Source organism: Rhinoderma darwinii, chromosome 4 (assembly GCF_050947455.1).
Source record: "Rhinoderma darwinii isolate aRhiDar2 chromosome 4, aRhiDar2.hap1, whole genome shotgun sequence".
Classification (NCBI taxonomy): domain Eukaryota; kingdom Metazoa; phylum Chordata; class Amphibia; order Anura; family Rhinodermatidae; genus Rhinoderma; species Rhinoderma darwinii.
Genome location: NC_134690.1, coordinates 224,643,800 through 224,665,389, shown reverse-complemented (window position 1 = coordinate 224,665,389; position 21,590 = coordinate 224,643,800). Strand labels below are relative to the sequence as shown.

Sequence of the window (21,590 nt, the reverse complement as noted above, 5' to 3'; positions counted from 1 at the left end):
ACTTTAAAATGTAAGATGGCTCACTAGTTTGCATGGGAATCATTACTGTTCTTATTTGTGGTGTTTTATTTACTTATTTTCCATTGGATGTTAGTCTCTTATGGTGGTTTTAGCTGTAAAAAGAGTAATCCTTTTTTTACCAGCAATCTATGTCTTTCTAAATGCTGTGTTGGCCATTTAGAGATTCATTTTGATATTTGCTGAACAAATACAGCTCTGAAGGATGTAGAAATTCACATAAACTGTCCATCAATAGTCTTTCCAGTAGTTATGAAGCTCAAATGAAGAGTCTGCTTCGGATTGTGCGGATATTCTGCCATGTTTTTCGCCTTGGGCCTTCTTCCCCCAGTAATGGAAATGACATGGGCTACAATGGAAACAAAACGCCAAGAAACCAGGTGTTCAAGGTCAGAAAAGTATATGACGTTTTTAGGAAGATAAACGTAAAAGAGATGAATATGACAAAGCATGCACTCATATATCACACCCCTACTGAACAGGACGTAAGTTTGGTTAATATCATGCATGCCCATTTTCAGTTAAGTCCAATGACTACCCTTTTATCTGTCAGTCAATCAAAATGCCATTTTATACTTTCTTGTACTCCCATTTTTCTTTTTTTTTCTTTCTCTTTTCTTTCTAAAAATGTTTCTTTTTGTCATAATATTTTCCCTCCTCTCATTTAAAGCCAAGCTTCATTTTGGTCCCACTTTCGAGAATATTTTTCAGATTAACATATTCTGAAACTAAGGGAATTATTGTTCCAAGATGGAGCTTCTCTTTAGATTTGCAACACACTTGGTTTAACCTTTATTTATGTAACAAAATATGTCATGATATTCTATTCTTAATGTTAATCACCCTAATATTACTTCTATATGTAGTAATATTAGTAGTTTAGATAAAGTATTCTGGTGCAGAAACAATTTAACAACTGTGCACAGATAATATATGCCATTATTCTAACAGCACAGTCATCTTTTTCATGCCAAATTTACTAATGTGTCAAAGATTAAGACAGCGTAAATTTAGACCAGGCAGTCAGAAGATGTACCAAGTTTATCACAGTAGCACACGCTGAAGACATGTGTTTGTTTCAGTAAAAAAAATGTATTAAAATAAAAAATAAAAACACAGAGGCGTGGCTTAGTAAAAAAAAAACTGGAGCTTAGCTTAAAGGATATGTACACTTTTTACTTTTTTTTTTACTGAAACCATGTATTAGAGGGTTTTGTGCAACTTTTGTAATTTTGTTTTCATTAAAAAAATGTTTTTACTTTTTGAGATACAACTACTATGTATCCTTGATACAAAGAAGCTGTATCCTGCGCTGAAACCTGAATCAGTCAGGTCAGCGGGACTGACTGTTAGGGGAGATTCACACGAGCGTTGCGTTTTTGCGCGCGCAAACAACGCGGCGTTTTGCGAGCGCAAAAACCATTTGACAGCTGCGTGTGTCATGCGTGTTTGATGCGCGGCTGCGTGATTTTCGCGCAGCCGGCATCATAGAGATGAGGCTTGTCGACGCCCGTCACTGTCCAAGGTGCTGAAAGAGCTAACTCTTTCAGCACCCTCGACAGTGAATGCCGAACACAACAGCGAAAAACCTGTTAAAAAAAAAGATAAAGTTCCTACTTACCGAGAACTTCCCGGCCGTTGCCTTGGTGACGCGTCCTTGGTGACGCGTCCTTGGTGACGCGCCTCTCGACATCGGGCCCCACCTCCCTGGAAGACGCGGCAGTCCAAGTGACCGCTGCAGCCTGTGATTGGCTGCAGCCTGTGCTTGGCCTGTGATTGGCTGGAGCTGTCACTTGAACTGAAGTGTCATCCCGGGAGGTCGGACTGCAGGAAGGAGACAGGAGTAATCGGTAAGTTAGAACTTCGGTTTTTTTTACAGGTTCATGTATTTTGGGATCGCAAGTCACTGTCCATGGTGCTGAAACAGTTTAACTCTTTCAGCACCATGCACAGTGAATCTCTCCCGACGTCGCGGACCGGAAATTTTTTTGCCGGGTTCGGCCAAAACGAGTTTGGCCGAACCCGGTGAAGTTTGCCTCGGTTGTCGGGGTTCGCTCCTCGCAAAGACACTCCGTTTGGATGCTTGGAAACAGAAAAGCACGTGGTGCTTTTCTGTTTTCATTCATCCTTTTCACTGCTGTTGCGCGAATCACGCTCGTCCCACGGAAGTGCTTCCGTGTGGTGCGCGTGATTTTCACGCACCCATTGACTTCAATGGGTGCGTGATGCGCGAAATACGCAGAGTTATTGAACCTGTCGCGCTTTTTGCGCAGCAGACAAACGCTGCGCAAAAAGCACGGACTGTCTGTACTGCCCCATAGACTTGTATTGGTCCATGCGTGCCGCGTGAAAACCACGTGGCCCGCACGGACCGAATACACGCTCGTGTGAATCCCCCCTTACGGTGACAGCGGGCTCTCTGACACGCAGGATCCACCTGTTATCGATCACATCTAAGTCATGGACTTAGATGAGATCGATAGCTGAATCCAGTGTGTCAGAGACACGCAGAAGCCCGCTGTCACCGTATCAGTCAGTCCCGCTGACCTGACGGATTCAGGTTTCAGCGCAGGATACAGCTTCTTTGTATCAAGGATACATAGTAGTTGTATCTCAAAAAGTAAAAACATTTTTTTAATGAAAACAAAATTACAAAAGTTGCACAAAACCCTCTAATACATGGTTTCAGTAAAAAAACAAAAAAAGTAAAAAGTGTACATATCTTTTAAGCGAAGCTCCATTTTTTTTTTTTTTTACTAAGCCACGCCTCTTTGTTTTTTTTTTTTTGTTTTTTTTTTAGACTTTTGAAAAGTGTCTAGCACGGCACAAAGTTCTGTACTTTTGTCCCATTTACGACAAAGTCTAGACGCAATCACAATTGGGTCAATTTTCCCATGCAGGCTAATGGTATGTTTTAGGGAAATTCAAGACTCTGAGTGAATGGTGTTGCGGGGTAAAATTAGCTGAATGTAACAAAATGTTTAACTACACGTAAATGCCCGTAATGATCTGATCCATTGGACAGTAATAAACCTTTTCCCCGATTTTATAGTCAACAATTTTATGTTACAGATTAAACCTTTTAAATTACATGATCTTGCCAATCCGTTATAGGGTCAGAATGTGGTAGTTTCTCATTCATTTAAATGCAGATTTTTTTTTTCTTCTTTATTCACAGATACAATAGCTTTTTAAAGTACACAAACAAGATTTGGAATGGCTGTTTAGCTTAAGAAAAGCTTCAACAATGCATTTATCTAGAAGGATCAGTGCATTTATGTTTTGGCATGCAAATCACGACAAAAACCTGTATTACCAATACTTAAATTAGAACAATTTTGTTAATTACCAAGTGGGTTTGCATTTTTTTTTCTGTTTTCCACATTATTGTTCTGATTTGATTGATTTTGTTATGTTATTTGGGGTCTCACATCTATGTTTTTAGTTGGTGTTCAGTGTTTATATTTCAGTAGATATGAGACGATTGTGATGCTTTGAAGTTCTACTTGTTTGTTTTTTGCCTGTAAATTAAGGATACAGCCGTGTTTAATTGGACCCTCAAAATACCTGTCCACACAATATTCATTCACATTTCCTAAATCCTTCAGACTCTCTAGACAGAAGGCAGTTTTGGAATGTGACCATAATGGTGCTTAGCTCAATATTTTAGACGTTCCTTAAGTGGGTGATTATCAGGACCACATGCATAAAATGACTAATAACACTCAGTTTTGGCATCCAATCAGATTTCAGCCTTAAGTTTTTTCAGAGTATGATTGGAAAGAAGAAATCTTATTGACTGCCGTGGGTAAGGCTGTTTTCACATCATCTTTGTCTTTCCGTTGAGGGGTTCCGTCTGAGCTTTCTGTCGGGTTAACCCCTCAACGGAAAGGCAAACGGAAACCTTGCGCTGTTGCTTCCGTCAAAAACGCAACCCTGTCACAAAGGTGACAAACGGAAACCATTAGCAAAGTTTCCGTCACCATTGAGATCAACATGATGCAAATAGAAGCAAAGGTTTCCATTTGCCTTTCCGTTGAGGGGTTAACCCGACTGAAAGCTCCGACGGAACCCCTCAACTGAAAGACAACGCTGATGTGAACAGGCCCTAACACTGATGCTTGCCTATGTTTTTTCATGGGCTTGACAGCGGTTACAGGAGAATTAATTTTCCCTTTTGTCTGCTGTTACCTTTTTCACAATCTGTTGTAAAGAGTGATTCTGGTAATCTGTATATTTTTGTAATTCCAATTACATAATGTATTTGAAAGTTGAATTCATCCTCTCAGGGATTCTTTACATGGGTGGTTATCCTGTGCCTCTATTTCTAGTGTAATGTGAAGGTTCAGCTTCGCTTTATATTAGGGATTTGCACAATAGCCTCTCTGCTCCTTCCATTGACAGAATACAGATGCCTGTATTCTGCTCACAGTGCAAGAAAGCCGAAGAGGAATTTTATTTTCCTTGTGGCTGGTTGCCCCCTCTTGAGTGATTTATTCAGGTAATAAAAGTATACAAGGGAATAGCTGACTAAATTCCCTAAAATACATACTTTACCACAAGTCAACCAGCACTCAAAACATATCAAAATTTGTTTAGGTGCAGAAAGTGTACGTCACTATGTGATATCTGAAATATCGTCCATTCAATGTATATGTAAATGGCTGTTTATGTGTAAATGTGCATGCTTTAAAAAGCTTGCATCACCTTTCTGTTTTTGAGTACATAGAACATTTTCAAAGATAAAACATAAAATTTGAAAAATAGCAAAAATTAGGTAGATCAATCATAAACCTTTTTGTATTCTTGCAAATAAGCCCTTCTCAACTCACTAAACATTCCCACAAGGCTTTTAACCCCTTTATGACCGCCAATACGCCTTTTTCACTGCTGCCGTTAAGGGTACCTATGCCAGAGCGCCGCCTTTTCACGGTGCTGTGATATAAGCCCGGCACGGGTCTCCTGTGCTGGCTAGAGCGGGTGTCGGCGATCTAAAGATAGCCGGGCACCTGCTCTAACGGGCGGGATCAATTTCAACATCGCTCTCACCCGTTTAACCCCTTAGATGCGGCGCTCAATAGCGAGTGCCGCATCCATGTGGTTTTGAAGGGAGGGTGCTCCCTCTCTCACCCCATCGGCACCCTGCAATTGCAATCGCAGGGTGCCGATGGCATCCGGGGACCTAACAAAGGCCCCCATTTCTGCCCTTAGTGGATGCCTGCTAGGCCATGCCTAAAGCATGACCTAACTAGTGCCTATCAGTTTTACACTGACCGGCAATAATACGCTGCAATACAGAAATATTGCAGTGTATTATAAAAGCGATCAGAAGATCGCATAGTGAAGTCCCCTAGTGGGACTAAAAATAAAGTTCTCAAAAAGTTTAATAAAGTTAATATATTAATATCCCAAATAAAAAAATATGAAAACCCACTTTTTCCCTTTTATAAAACACTTTAATATGAAAAAAAATAAATTAAAACTTTACATGTATTTGGTATTGCCACGTCGGTAACGACCCCACCTATAGAGCTATTAAGTTATTTAACCTGCACGGTGAACGCCATAAAAAAAATGCCAGAATGTCTGTATTCTGTTCGTCCTGCCTTCAAAAAAATGTGATCAAAAAGTTGCATGTACTCCAAAATGGTACCAACAAAAACTAGAAGTCGTCCCGCAAAAAACAAGCCCTCCTACAGCTACATCGGCGTAAAAATAAAACTATTATGGCTCTTAATACATGGCGACACAAAAACAAATTTTGAAAAAAGTGTTTTTACTGTGTAAAAGTAGTAAAACATACAAAATCTATATAAACTTGGTATCGCCACAATTGTAATTACCTACTGAATAAAGTTATGTTGTTTATTAGTAAAAGGCGTAAATCTAAGACGCAAAAAAGAGGGGCGAAATGTATGGGTTTTTCCCATTTACCCCCCCCAAAAAAGTTAATAAGTTAATCAATAAATGATATGTACCCCAAAATGGTGCTATTAAAAAATACAACTTGTCCCGCAAAAAACAAGACCTTATACAGCTATGTAGAAGGAAAAGTAAAAAAGTTATAGTTCTTGGAATGCGACGATGGGAAAGCTTAAAAAATAGCGTGGTCATTAAGGGGTTAAACAAGATTTTGCCCATTATTCTTTTGGAAATGCGCAAAAAAAGACGCTTGAAAGGCCAAGTGATTTTTCTGCAGAGCCAGTCTAGTGTTAAGGGGCTTTCCCAATCATAGCAAATTATGGCATATCTCTTGGATCTCTTTCTTTTGGTGAGGATAGGTCTCTTATAACACACAGGGGGAGTAAGTATTCATACATTTATAGGACAACTGGATTGTGTAAACACACAAGCCAAAATATTTTACTCCCACGAACTGTGTGGCAAACAAATTATATCAAATAAGAAAAACTTTATTAACCCCTTCAGGACTGAGCCGTTTTTTTTTTGTTTTTTTTTGCTTTTTACTCCCTGCAGTCCGAGAGCCATTATTTATTTTTATTTTTCCACCAATAGAGTGGTGTGAGCGCTTATTTTTTGTGGGAGGAGTTGTAGTTTTCTATTGACACTATTTAAGGTACCATATAATGTACCGGGAAACTGAAGAAAAACTCTTAGCAGGCTAAAATTGGAAATAACTGATTCCTCCATTGTTTTTTGGGTTTCTATTTTACGTATTTACTGCAGTAACTTTATTCTGTGGCTCAATACAGTTAGTGTGTTTTTTTTTTGTTTTTTTTTTTAGATTTTACTACTTTAAAAAAAAAACTATTTGTTAAAAAAAAGAGAAAAAAATTTGTTTTGTGTCACCACATTCTGAGAGTCGAACATTTATTTATTTTTCCATTGATTGAGCAGTGTGAGGGCTTCGTTTTTTGCGGGACGAGCTGTAGTTTGTATTGGTAGCATTTTTTGGTACATGCAACTTTTTGATCACTTTGTATTACATCTTCTTTTCGAGCGAAGTTGACAAAAAAACAGCAATTTTGGCTTTTTCAAATTTTGTTAACTTTAAAGGAAAAATGGGAAAAAGGGGGTTTGAAATTTTAATTTTTTTCGCCACCACTAAACTTTTTCACTTTTTTACACATTCTTTTAGTCCCCCTAGGGACTAAAAGAACCAGTGATCGTTGGGCTGCCATGACAACCATCGGCACCAATGAGCTGTCAGAGGGGACACCCCCTCTTTTTAACATCTCAGATGCTGTGGTCGCAATTGACCGCAGCACTTGAGGGGTTAAACGTCCGTTAGTGCTGTGTGTCAGTCTTAAACACAGCTGACACCCGCTTAGTACGGAGCTTGCTCAGTACGTGGGTGCGGTCCATATAGCACCCCCGCACCAGGACGTAATGGCACATCGTGGTGATCGACGAGATTGTCCCGAATATCACAATATATTTAATGTATTCACCACATACAAAAGACAATTGTGTTTAAAAAGTATCCATGGACTACCATTAATTGACAATATATATTATAATTATAATAATATAAATGGTGACCGAGGATAGTTAATTGGGGCTTACCCCCTTTTTATTGAAAAACATTTATTTTAATTTTTTTAAATTTTCCTAAAGGGTTTGATAAACTACCAGATAATGAATAAAGGCATTCCTTCCAATTGTACCAGAAAGTAATACCAATATAGACTGACAAATGTTTTGATATTGCCCTACAACACTGAAATTGTCACAAAGTCAAAAGAATTTGATCACTAAATAATAACAGGGGCTAATACTGATGGCACCATAGGTTAATTGATTGCTAAATAGCAAATGGAGGCATTCCTCCCAATGGTACTACACTCTAATAAAGAGGGGCAAGATCTTTGATATCACTGTATAATTGTGAACGTTGAAATTTGAAAGTCCGAGAAATTTGCTACCTAAAAATGGAGGCATTCCTCCCATTGTTAATGCAAATGAGTAATCAAAAATATTGTCCTACAATTGTGGGTTTACAGACTCCTCAGGATTGGTGAATTTCTAATAGAGAATGGAGGCATTCCTCTCATTCATACAGCGAGCTGAGCTCAATGCTCGCTTCTACCTTTGTAGGTACTTCGTTAGGGCAGATTGTCTTGCTAGTCTACATGCATGTGTGAATTAAAAGGTCCCTAATCAGACTCCCCACATGGTTCACCCCCTATAATGGCATCTTAGGTGAGATGGCTGTTTTGTATGTGGTTAATACATTAATTATATTATGATATTAGTGACCGTAATAAAGTTTTTCTGATTTTATAGAATTTTTGGCCAAACAGCTAGTGGGAGTGAAATATTTTTTTCTTTTGTTTTTTACACAATCCTGTTGTCCAATATCTCTTGGATGTTACATAATTTACTGACCAATGCGGGTCTGACCCATAAAACCACAATCAATCACTACAATTAAGTAATAGTTGTAGTGGTGTAGGGTAGGGAAAAAATCACTAACAGGTGCTGCACATGTATTGCACTTCACTCCATTCACTTAAAGGGTAACTAAACGTTCATCAATCTTCTGACATGTGATAGTGACATGTTAGAAGTTTTGATTGGTGGGGGTCCACCAATCGCTAAAACAAAGCGGCAGAAGCGCTTCGTTTCTGATAGGCTTTTTCCAGAAAGTCGATGTAGCGAAGTATGGGCTCGTAGACTTTCTATTGAGTTAGTACACTGCTACATCTTTTTCCTGAAAAAGGCGAACAAAAACGAAGCGGCTGAGCCCCACCAATCAAAACTTCTGACATGTCACTATGACATGTAAGAAGTTTGAATGTTTAGTTACCCTTTTAAATGAGGCTGAGTTTCAGTTCTTGGGAGACTCCGTTGGGAGCAACTCTAGAGGTACACTTTAATGATTGAACTTTAGATGGAGTGCGATCATTTTACAATGAGAGGCACACTGCAACTAAAAAAGGGAGGGGAAAAATTAATAGCAACACTGTCCTCCTTTTTACTTGACCTTCTCATAGGTTGTGTCCCCTTTTTGAGCTTTAGCTTCATCAAGGGTGGTAAATGAACGGGGTTCACAGTCTTGGGACGTTTTTAAAATCTTAACAACCAGAACCGGATTAGGCTCGGTTCACATCTCGTTTTGTACACACGTTTATGGCATACGACGTATACATTTTTAAAGTTAGAAAAACGTATGCATTTGTAACATATGCTTGTTTTTTTGTAGCATACGTTGTTATACGTTTTGTGTCCGTTCTTCTAGAAAAGTATATTTTCTTTTTTTTTTGTTCTTGAACTAAATCAAACTTTGTAAAGTCAAGATTTCCCATACATGGTGACAAAAACGTATAAGTTTTACATATGCAAACGTAGGGTTTAAGATTGTATACGTCGCCATTGACTTCAATACAACTAAAAACGTATACGTGTGGTCTACGTTTTGGAGAAGTACTGAAAAGCGTAGTAGGCTACACTTTTCAGGACATGGTGAAAAAAAATGATAGACTGTAAGCACACAACGTATGCACAAACTACACCATTAGGGCATCCGTCCTGACCATAGAAACCAATGTACACGTTTTGACACTGTTTTTACATCTCAAACGTGCAGGTCAGACGCATAGTAAAAACGAGATGTGAACTTAGCCTTATTTGAAAAATGTGTAACTATTCTTTATATTCTATACTTTGCAAAATCTGATCTTACTCTATTATTTTATACTTTTTGTTTTCTTTACAAGTAAGATCAGCAATATGAAAAGTATGTTCTTGGATTTGTTTTAAGATTACGGTCTTTATTACAGCCTTTAGAACTACTTTGGCATTCATTAGATGAATGGCTTGTCCTCATTGCCACTGATCTGATGAAAAACAAGAGCGACTCTACCAACATCACTTGCATTTTTCTCAAGCAAAAGCCACTGGATCAACAAGATATTTCTCTCAATCCTCAATTAACTATTGGAGAGAATGGGAGCACAGAACATCTTCCCGTATCACCAAGCACTGCAGACATTGGAAACTGTGAAAATGGTGTGAAGCCGGAAGCTCTCACAGATGGTCAGGATGTTATCTCAATGACCGCAAATAGACTCAGTGCTGTCATTCAAGCCTTCTATATGTGCTGCTCTTGCCAGATGCCTCAGGGGTTTGTGTCTTTTTTTTAAATATTTGCGTGCTAAATGTTGTGTGGTCCTTAACTAGTATGTAAGAACTGTATTCTTTCAGCGCTCCCATTAGCCAAGTGGCACAATATTCTTTTTTTAAAGTTTTTGTCGTTTTGGCTACTAGGAGTACGAACCTGTAACTGTAATATGTTGCCTAGAGCAAAATATTAAGCTGACCGATCCACTTTAACTATAAGCATAAAATAGTTTGCTGTTTGACCTCTTTAGACGTTTCTGTTCGTGTCAGAATATTTATTTTTTACAATATTAACTTCATAAAGCCAACTTTATAAATTTGCTAAAAAAATGTTCTTTGGACTTGTTTGGATTCTGAAGTAATTAGATTCTAAAGTTACTTTATTATATTTTTATAATTAAAGAAAATTATTGAGAAGAGGGGAATGCCAAGCAGAAAAAAATGGAGCCTTATCTCGGTCGTTGATCACATAGGGTAATGGGCTTCTTAGCACCTACCTGACGCACGTTACTGGGGATGCTAATGATGAACATTACTATTAGGCAGCATTCAATCCTTTATTAAGAACAAATAATAGGGTGGATATTTGCTATTCTGATTAAGAGCTCCACATCTTTTGCATATTCATAGTATTTAAAGAGGCTCTGTCACCAGATTTTGCAACCCCTATCTCATATTGCAGCAGATCGGCGCTGCAATGTAGATAAGAGTAAGGTTTTGTGTTTTTTTTTAAACTAGCATTTTTGGCCAAGTTATGACCATTTTTATATTTATGTAAATGAGGCTTTCTAAAGTACAACTGGGCGTGTTTAAAGTTAAAGTAAAACTGGGCGTGTATTGTGTTCGTTACATCGGGGCGTTTTTTACTTCTTTTACTAGCTGGGCGTTGTGTATAGAAGTATCATCCACTTCTCTTCACAACGCCCAGCTTCTGGCAGTGCACAGACACAGCGTGTTCTCGAGAGATCACGCTGTGACGTCACTCACTTCCTGCCCCAGGTCCTGCATCGTGTCGGACGAGCGAGGACACATCGGCACCAGAGGCTACAGTTGATTCTGCAGCAGCGTCAGCGTTAAGTAGCTACATCGACTTACCTGCAAACGCCGATGCTGCTGCAGAATCAAATGTAGCCTCTGGTGCCGATGTGTCCTCGCTCTTCCGACACGATGCAGGACCTGGGGCAGGAAGTGAGTGACGTCACAGCGTGATCTCTCGAACACGCTGTGTCTGTACACTGCCAGAAGCTGGGCGTTGTGAAGAGAAGTGGATGATACTTCTATACACAACGCCCAGCTAGTAAAAGAAGTAAAAACGCCCTGATGTAACGAACACAATACACGCCCAGTTGTACTTTTACTTTAAACACGCCCAGTTGTACTTTAGAAAGCCTCATTTACATAAATATAAAAATGGTCATAACTTGCCCAAAAATGCTCGTTTTTAAAAAAACAAAACGTTACTCTTATCTCCATTGCAGCGCCGATCTGCTGCAATAGGAGATAGGGGTTGCAAAATCTGGTGACAGAGGCTCTGTCACCACATTAGAAGTGCCCTATCTCCTACATAATCTGATCGGCGCTGTAATGTAGATAAGTGCAGTGGTCTTTCACTGGACCATCACGCTGTGCTGTGGATCCCACTGGGCTGGAACAATGAAGTGTATGATGCTGATTGGTCACTGATTGGTCAGCGTCATACACTTCTCTGTACAACGCTCAGTTGTCTATTAAGAAACTAATTAGCATAAATCTAAAATTGCTCATAACTTGCTAAAAAATGGTCGTTTTTCAAAATAAAAAACACTGCTGTTATCTACATTACAGCGCCGACAACATTATGTAGGAGGTAGGGCACTTATAATCTGACAGACTCTTTAAAGTGTACCTCCAATTATAAATCACATTCCCTATTTCAATAGAGTTTGAAGTTTGCCTACTTTTATCTTCTTTACCTGCAAAGCGTCCTTTCCGCGTTCTAGTGCCTAAAGCCCTGTATCAAACGCTGTAATCCTCCTGTGCACAGCATTGCTCGTTGTCATGTGGAATCTGTATCCTGCACGCTTAGACGCTGGAGACGGATTTTAGACTCTCTTTACACTAATCGGGGAGGTGCTTTTTCGCTCCCGCTCTAAAATTCCTCCTAGATCAGAGGGCAGTAACCGGTAGTGAGCCAGGTCTCTCCCTATGTGCAATGTCCCTGTTCCTCAATGCTGCATAATTTTTACAAACCCACAATAAAAATCTTCATCTCTTCCACGTCCTATAGTTCATCTTTTTAATAAAAAAATTGTATTGTTCATGCAGTCTTTGCACTGGTTTTTTTCTTCTCCGTGCAGCTAAATGAATCCCCAATATCGAAGTATCCCTAAGTATAATAAGGAAGATCTCTCTATCTCTCATCATGCTTAGGGATTGAGCAACGTTTGCTCTCTTCACTGTCTCTCCTCTACGTTGTTCAACAAAAGTTGTCTGTAGAGAAATTCTGAGGAGAGACCGGAACTGCACTGGGCACCGTACACGTTACAACAAAGTGACCACCCATTTGAAGATCGAACCAGAGAAGATTTCACATGTATCATTACTATTGCATCACAGCTTGTAATTTAAGATCGGAAATATACAGAAGGACTATATAGTTATAGTTTAATTTCATTTCTAAATGCGTAATAAATAAATTTTTGAGATTGCAATTGGAGGTACTCTTTAAAAGATAATCTGCTGGATGCCTGCAGCTGCCACTGGAGGGAGCTTACTGCATACTGAGTTACCTTAAATTCAATAGTAAGACAGTATGTTCCCATGCTCCCTCTAGTGGTGGCTACAGGCAGTCAGTATGTTCTCTTCGGTGTCTATGGATTCGATTTTGAGCTCTGTATCAGAAAATTAGATGCCCGACTGCTATAAAGATTTACTAAGAATTAAATCAATGGAGCATTTTGGACCTAACAACAACATGATGCTTTAAAGCATTCTCTATCTAGTTGTATTCAAACTACAGGGGCTAATGCCTATCTGCTCCTAATGGAAAACGTCTTCTTATATGGCAAGTTATAATTAGTTGTATGTTTTTCTTCTGTAGGATGACTTCTCCAAGATTTATTGAATTTGTCTGCAAACATGATGACGTTCTTAAATGTTTTGTTACGCGGTAGGTTATAATAGTGTCTATTTCAAAGAAAAATTGACATCTGAGCTGAACAGTCTAGTAGTAACATTTGCTATGTTCTGTTCTTCATCCACTACATATATAGCGTGCCTCTTTCTTGGAAAATGTTAGGCCACAGCTAGATTATGACTGCAGTTGCCGAATCTCGGCTAGAGGCTCATTTACATCCTGTAACTTTTGCTGCTTGTATTTGCTTTACAGAACAAACAAATAATAATCTTTATGTAGTGCCGACATATTCCATAGCTCTTTCAAAGGATACATGTACAAGCAATTTACAGAGCTACATATTATTTAACAATTCACACGAGTAGTGAGGGCCCTGCTCTCAAAAGCTTACAATCAAAGAGTAAATTGGGGTGACGAGGTAAATGTGCTTGATTTGGGCTAGCCATTTTTGTAAAAAAATTGGGGGAGGCACAAAGCTGCATGAGATCGTTCCCCAGCCAGTATCTGTGCAACAAATGGCAAATTACATGTCGGTCTTGGTAAATGTCCCCCACAAGTTTATCAATCATGAAGAAAAAAAAAAAGCACTTTCCTCACCATATTTAAAGGCCCTGTGCACCTTTTAAAGCCAATTTTCTTTTTTTTAATTATTTTATTCTAAACAACTTTTGTATTGGGTTTTATTAAAACATGTTTTTTTTAAACTTTTTTAGATAGTTTCTATGTATCCTGGATAAAAGGAAGCTGTGTCTTGCAGTCAAAGTTGAATCCATCAGGTCAGTAGGACTGACTGCTTTGGTGAACGTTCCTGAACTTCGATGTGATCAATATTAGCTCTATTCTGCTACCAGGGCTCACCGAAGCAGTTAGTCCTGCAAGCCTGAAGGATCCGGCTTTGAGCGCAAGATTCACCTTCTGTGGATCCAGAATACATAGAAGCTGTATTTTAAAAAGTAACTTTTTTATTTTTTATAAAACCATTCAAAACGTGTTCAAAATAAAGCATTGCTTTATTAAGGCCTTGTTCACATCAGCGTCTGGTTCCGTTCATGGGTTTTGTTAGGCCTTTCCGTCGGAGGAACGCATGAGCGGAAAGGCAATCTGAAACTATAGCTACCGTTTGCGTTATCATTGATTTCAACGGTAATGCCTCCGTTGCAAACGGTTTCCGTTTGTCTCCGTTCCGTAAGGTTTCCGTTCTTTTAGCGGAAACAATAGTGTAGTCGACTGCTATTGTTTCCGTGAAAAAAGCCAGAAACCTTACGGAACGGAAACCAATGGTAATGCAAACGGAAGCTATGGTTTCTGTTTCTTTCCGTTCATCGGTTCCGCCGACTGAAAGGTCTAACGGAATCCATGAACAGAAGGGTGACACTGATCTGAGCAGGCTATAAAAAAAAAGAAATTGCCTTCAAGGATTTACATAGCTTTTATGTCGCTGCACTCCTACTAAGCATGAAAAACACATCAACTGACAGAATATAGCCTCAGTTTTGTTCAAAGCTTCATGGACACAGATTCTTCTCCATCACTGTATAGCTATGTAAGCGTTTCCATTCTAGGCCTCTTTGACAACACGCATGGGAGATCCATTTTCCTTCTCATCTTTTAAGATCAAGAGGCATTGGATCCTGGTACAAGGGTGAAGAGAAACTATCCTAATATTTCTGCAAATAATTTCTCCTCTCTTCCTTGTGCCGTGATCCGATTCTCATCTATCTATTAAGGCACATTATATTATGGTATGTTATCCATAGCAAAGAGATATGAAGAAAGCAACATACTAATAAGCTACTTTTTCTACTCTATTTCCTGTTTAGAACTATTCAGTAATTGCTCCTTTTTATGCCAAATGGACTTCCAGTACAATATAATGGCATAAAGTAATGCTTGAAATGAGACTGGAAAGTGACAATTACCCTTTTATATTTTAAGGAAATGTAATTTTGTTCTGTAATGCCATTGCAAAAAACCGCAAACTGTTATTTTCCTTACTCTGCAGAAACCCTAAAATCATTTTTGATCACTTTCATTTTTTGTTGGAGTGTCCTGAACTGATGTCAAGGTTTATGCACATCATAAAAGCTCAGGTGAGTACGGTTTATTTCTACGTATTACACTTTTTTTTTTCTTTTTTTTCCCAATTAAATAAAATATGCCTTAAAGTGGTTATCCAGTTAAAACAAATTAATGTTTTTTTTTTTTGTATAATTAAGTTATACAATTTTCCAATATACTTTCTATATTAATTTGTCTGGGTTTTCAATATCTGGACTGCATTTTATCTACTGGGAGTAAAATGTTTTTACTGAATAACAACAAGCTGAGATCTTGAAAACTCAGGAATTAATACATAAAGTTTATTGGAAAATTGTATAACTTTTTATTATACAAAAAATTACATTCATTTGCTGAAACCGTACAACTCCCCTATTGCAGACAAAGCAGTTAAAGAGGCTCCTTCTGCTGCCAGCCAAAAGAGAAATGTGAGAACACGTAAAGAAGAGAATTCTTTATGTATTTCTTAGTTTGATTGCAATATGAGACCACAAGAAAGGTGGAGATCAAGGGAGGAATTTCTGGGATTTCTTATTTGTGTAATTTTCATATGTTCCCTGTGCGTTTATTAAAGCTGTATTGTCATGTACTTTGCTGTAGTTCTCACCAGTGCTATATTTTCTGGTTTTGTGCTTAGTACATTATGTTTTATTTGGTAGTACTTTGGCTTGTACCAGTGACGTAGCTATAGGGGTCGCAGCGGTCGCAATTGCGACCGGGCCCCGAAGCCGTGGCGGCCCCCCCTCACCACATCAATAAAAAGTTACTATAGTAACTGGGGCTGCAGGCCCCTGTTACTATAGTAACTACAGTACTTCCCTTCCTGCTTCGGGAGCGCAGCGGAGGTCCTGTAGTCACAGCGCTGTGCGGCGCGCATGAGGTCACAACACTATGCGCCGCGCACAGCATCCTGATCCTGGACATCTGCCGCGGCTGAAGAGGAGGGTAAGATTAATATCCCTGTTTGCTGAAGTTGATTGGCGGGGTCCGTCTCCCGGGATCCGCCAATCAGCTGTTTTGAAGGGGCCGCAGAGCTCGTATGACAGCTGCTTCCCCTTCATTCCGGTCACTTGCTCGCACTGTGAATCCATGTCAGCGAGGGCGCTGCGGCCCCTTCAAAACAGCTGATTTGCGGATACCGAGAGACGGGCCCCGACCCATCAGCTATTGATTGCCTATCCTGAGAATAGGCAATCAATGTTTAGGGACTGGACAACCCCTTTAAGCCTACGATGTAGCAGGTTTAGAGGGCCCATGAGAGAGGATCACAGATTGTGTGATGCTATCTGCTGGGCACCGTATCTAAGCCAATCACATGGTAGGCTTAGATACATGGCCCATGTGTGATCCTGTCTGATGGGCCCTGTATATAAGCCTACCACACAGTAGGCTTATATACAGGGCCCCAGCAGACCGTAATCTTATACTGTATAACATTATTGTTGTCTGGGGCCCTGTATCTAAGCATCTTACCATAACCACATGGTAAGCTTAGATACAGGGCCCATATGTGAAACTGTCTGCTGGGCCCTGTATCTAGGCCTACCTTGACAGACATGATCACACATGGGCCCTGTATCTAAGCCTACCACATGTGTTACTAATCGTTTTTGTTGTGTTTGTGTTTTTTTTACTGATTCGGTCGTTGGACTACGTCGGATTCGAGAACTACTTCGATGACTGCTTTTTTTATTATCAATAAAATGGTTAATGAGGGTTGTGTTTTTTATTTTTTTTATTTCAATAAAATATTTTTTTAAACTATATTACTACCGCCTTAGTAATGGCTGCTGGCTGAGTGACTGAACGGGGCTTAGTGTTAGCCGGTGCAGAGGCTAACGCTAACCCCATTATTACCCCGGTACCCACCGCCACCAGGGGTGCTGGGAAGAGCCGGGTACGATCCAGTACCTGACCATCTGTAGTGACGGCCGGCCACCGGGGCGGCCGCAGACTGGTATTATCAGGCTGGGACAGGCCAGAAACAGCGGCCCTTCCCACCCTGGTAATGCTAGGCTGCTGCTGCTTTATTGTATCTGGCTGGTTATGAAAAATGGGGGGACCCCACGTCATTTAAAAATCTAAAAATAAATAAGAATTGGAAGGAACGATGTGGGGTCCCCCCCAATTTTCATAACCAGCCATATACAACACAGCAGCAGCCTAGCATTAGCAGGGTGGGGGAGTGCCGCTGTTTTTGGCCTTCCCCAGCTTTATAATACCAGCCTGCGGCCGCCCCGGTGCCGACCATCAATACAGATGGTCGGGTACTGGATCGTACCCGGTTCTTCCCGGCACCCCTGGTGGCGGTGGGTACCGGGGTAATAATGGGGGTTAGTGTTAGCCTCTGCATCGGCATAACATTAAGCCCCGCCTTTGTAACTGAGGTTGTCAATCAGCCAGCGGCTATTACGAAGGCGGTAATAATAAAGTTTCAAAAAATACAAGGACATAGAAAAAATATTTTATTGAATTAAAAAAACACACACAACCCTCATTAAACATTTTATTGAGAATAAAAAAACGCTGTCAGTGAAGTAGTCCTGGAATCCGACGTAGTCTAACGACCGAACCTGTAAAAAAACACAAGAAGATAATTAACACACAAAAAAGCAAAACAATTATTATTCTAACCTTCTCTGGGTCCAGCGCTGGAGCCGCAATGTCAGCGAGCTGGGCTCTATATCTAATCCTATCATGTGTGATACTGTTTGCGGAGCTGTGTATCTAATCCAATCATGTGTTATACTATCTGCTGAGCCACTGTATCTAATCCTATCCATAGTTTAGCAGTGCTATAGATATGCTGTCTCCTATACACACACACATTTTTTTGGGGGTATATGTATTGGGGCTATTTCCCCTGTCCTTTTAAGACCTTAGTGTCATCCCTGGCTGCTAGTGCTGCATTGTTGGGTCACTTAGGAGACCCAGCGATGCAGCTGAAAGCTGCGGGCCGTCGGTCATGAGAAGTTTGCAGTGGGGGGGGGGGCCCCAATAAGAACTTTTGCATCGGGACCCATGAGCCTTTAGCTACGCCCCTGACTTGTACAGTGTGCATCATTTTTAATTCTGTGACAGTATTCTATTTTATGCCAAAATTGGTAACTAATAATAATGTAACAATAAATGTGAGTACATTTTTTAGCTATTCCTAGCTTTGAGGTATAGCACAATAAGTGTAATGTCAGAGTGCTGTAAGTCTGTGTATATGTAGTGGATATCCAGAAATCGCATCTGAACTTGATCATTTTAAAAGCATACAAGATCAAAAAAATAATACTGCAATGATGCTATGCAGCTTCTTCTTGGCCTTTTCACTTCTTTTGTTTTTTTTTGTGTTTTATGGTGAAATAAAAAAAGTTCTCTAAAGAATATCTTTCAGTAGATATTTTTGTATGAGTGTCATTCCTTTCTATTGATAGGCTCTCGAATATTTTGTTAACTTTCATATTTTTCAAGTTGAAAGCATAAATGTTTTGCAAGAACCTACCATGTAGTTTCAAATATTTAACAATAGTCTTGAGCTTTTTGTAGGGATAAGTAAAGGGAGTCCGGTCTCTCGAATTGTTTCCGTGTCTGAACAAGCCTATAGGTGCTTTACCTATAGGTGCTTTTAGTGTAGGTTTCGAAGCACAGAGGTGTAACTAGGAAAGACTGGGCCCCATAGCAAACTTTTGGCTGGGCCCCCCTTATAGATAGTGTCCCCTGTAAATTGTGGCCTACAGCCCCCCTGTAGGCATTGCTATGCAGCCCCCCCTGTAAACAGTGTCACACCCGAATTGTAGACAGTGCTCCCCACCTCCCCCTTGTAGAGTGCTATACAGCCCCCCTGTAGATATCGCCATGAAGCCCCGCTGTAGATGGTGTCATACAGCTCCCCCTATATATAGTGCAACACAGCCCCCCTTGTGAATAGTGCCACACAGCTCCCCCAACAAAGAATTATATATTGTACTTGCCTTGCCCCGTTCCCGCGACGGACAGCGTGCTGCACAGGCTCCGGTTGGGAAACATGCGCAGACCAGCGTGGCCTAAAGTGGCCTGTAGCCTATAATACGCATTTGTATCTACGTCCAAAGGACACAGATATAAGTGAATGTGGCTGTGGCTTGCATCGGAGCCCCCTCGGTTGCTAGTGATGCCACCAGGCATAAGTGGGCCCGTGCCGCCCAGCCCATAAATTTTAGGGGCTGTATGGCGCGGGCCCTGTAGTGGCATTATTGTCTTGTTGGAAGCTGAACCTTCAGCTCAGTCTGAGGTCCGGAGCACTCTAGATCAGGCTTTCATTAAGAATATCTCTGTACTTTGCTCCATTCAGCTTTCCCTCAACCCTGACCAGTCTCCCTTTCCCAACTGTTGAAAAACACCCCCTCACCATTCTTCACTGTAGTGATGGTATTGGGCAGGTGATGAGCAGTTCCCGGTTTCCTCCAAACACGACGATTCGAATTCAGGCTAAAAAGTTCAATCTTGGTTTCATCAGACCACAGAATTTTGTTTCTCATAATCGGAGTTCATTAGATGATTTTTTATTTTATTTTTTTACAATCTCCAGATGGGCTTTCACGTGTCTTTTTCTGAGGAGAAGCTTCTCTCTGGCCATTTTGCCATAAAGCCCAGATTGGTGGAGTGCTGTAGTGATGGTAGACCTTCTGGAAGTTTTTCCCATCTGCACACAGGATCTTTGGAGCGCAGCCAGAGTGATCATTTGATTAGTGGTCACCTCTCTTACCAAGGTCCTTCTCCCCTGATTACTTTGTTTGGTGGAGCAGCCAGCTCTAGGAAGAGACCTGGTTGTTCCAAACTTCTTCCATTTAAGAATTATGGAGGCCACTGTGTTCTTGGGGACTTTTAGTGCAGCAGAAATGTTTTTTGTACTCCTCTCTAGATCTGTGCCTCCACACAATCCGGTCTCTGAGCTCTACAGGCACTTTTTCTCCCCCCTCATGGCTTAGTTTTTGCTCTGATATGCATTGTCACCTGTGAGACCTTATATAGACAGGGGTGTGTCTTTCCAAAATTCATGTCCAATCAAATGAATTTACCACAGGTGGTCTCCAATCAAGGTGTAGAAACATTTCAGAGATGATCTAGAAAAATAGGAGACCCATAGAGATACATTTTAAGTGTCATAGCAAAGGATCTGAATACTTTATGTCCGTGTGAAATTTGAGTTTTAATTTTTAATAAATTTGCAAAAATTTCTAAAATTCTGTTTTCACTTTGTTATGAGGTATTGAGTGCCGAATGATAGCGAAAAACTTGCATTTTTTTTGTTTTAACACAAGGCCTCAACATAACAAAAAGTAAAAGGGTCAGAAGACTTTCCAAATACACTGTATAACGGGCAGTGTGTGTGTTTTTGTTTTTTTACGTTTGGTACTGCACATGCACTTTTCATTACAAACATTTCCTAGAACTATGTCTAATAGGCCTAAATTTGCTTGTAAACTATTGATCTTACTATTTATTGACTGAGCTGTTCATTGAAGACATAAAGGTTAATTTGACATCTTGTATTTCAGTCTTTTAAGGAGCGTTGTGAATGGTTTTATGAACACCTGCTTGCTGGGCAGCCTGATACTGATATGGTACATAGACCTGTCAGTGAGAATGACATATTACTGGTTCATAGAGGTATGGGTTTCTTATTAGTATAAACTGGAAATGTAACATTTTGGCTGTACAGAAAATGTGATTAATCCTTTTACATCTTTAGATTCTATTTTTAGGAGTAGCTGTGAAGTGGTCTTTAAATCAAATAGTGAAAAGCTCAAGCAGGGGATTGCAGTTCGGTTCCATGGAGAAGAAGGCATGGTATGCCATACTCTTTCAAAGTATATTAAAATCGAATCTGTCCAGTCTACCATGCTCCCCTTTCTGACTGCAGCTTATTATAAAATGGGGGATTATGTGATCTGAGATATATTATTTTCCATGACTTGATTCAGCTGTTAAAATACTGTAAAGACTGCTAGAGAACACCTGTGAGTCCTGCTTCCCCCACCCGCACAGTGCGTTTGACCGCTTTCCCTGTATACAGGATGAGCTTTCAATTACTTTGTGTGGGTGGGGGGAGGCAGGACTCACAGGATTTCTCTACTAGTTCTTGCAACAGTATCCCGATCCGATCGCATTATAGACCTGACCGCTTGTCTGTCCGTGTTTTTACGTTGAATTACAAGAAAGCAGATATTGGGTTTACATTACTGCCTTCTTAAAACCTACGTCTACATTTGAACACCATTTTCTTGTTTACTTATAGAATACATTTTCATTAAAAGAGTAACTTTTGTAAATACATGACATAACT

General features: G+C 40.0%; 1 protein-coding gene across 4 annotated transcripts in view; it reads left to right on the top strand.

The window, feature by feature from the left end:
- Positions 1 to 21,590, top strand: part of HACE1 (HECT domain and ankyrin repeat containing E3 ubiquitin protein ligase 1) — a 105,959-nt gene that overhangs the window by 54,023 nt on the left and 30,346 nt on the right. For 3 of the 4 annotated variants that reach the window (XM_075862215.1, XM_075862213.1, XM_075862211.1), the window contains 6 exons: positions 257 to 503; positions 9,762 to 10,105; positions 13,181 to 13,249; positions 15,219 to 15,306; positions 20,803 to 20,914; positions 20,997 to 21,094. In XM_075862215.1, coding sequence (XP_075718330.1) covers positions 257 to 503; positions 9,762 to 10,105; positions 13,181 to 13,249; positions 15,219 to 15,306; positions 20,803 to 20,914; positions 20,997 to 21,094 — 958 coding nt within the window. The remainder of the gene's footprint in view (positions 1 to 256; positions 504 to 9,761; positions 10,106 to 13,180; positions 13,250 to 15,218; positions 15,307 to 20,802; positions 20,915 to 20,996; positions 21,095 to 21,590) is intronic. The other variant, XM_075862212.1, reaches the window with a different exon arrangement.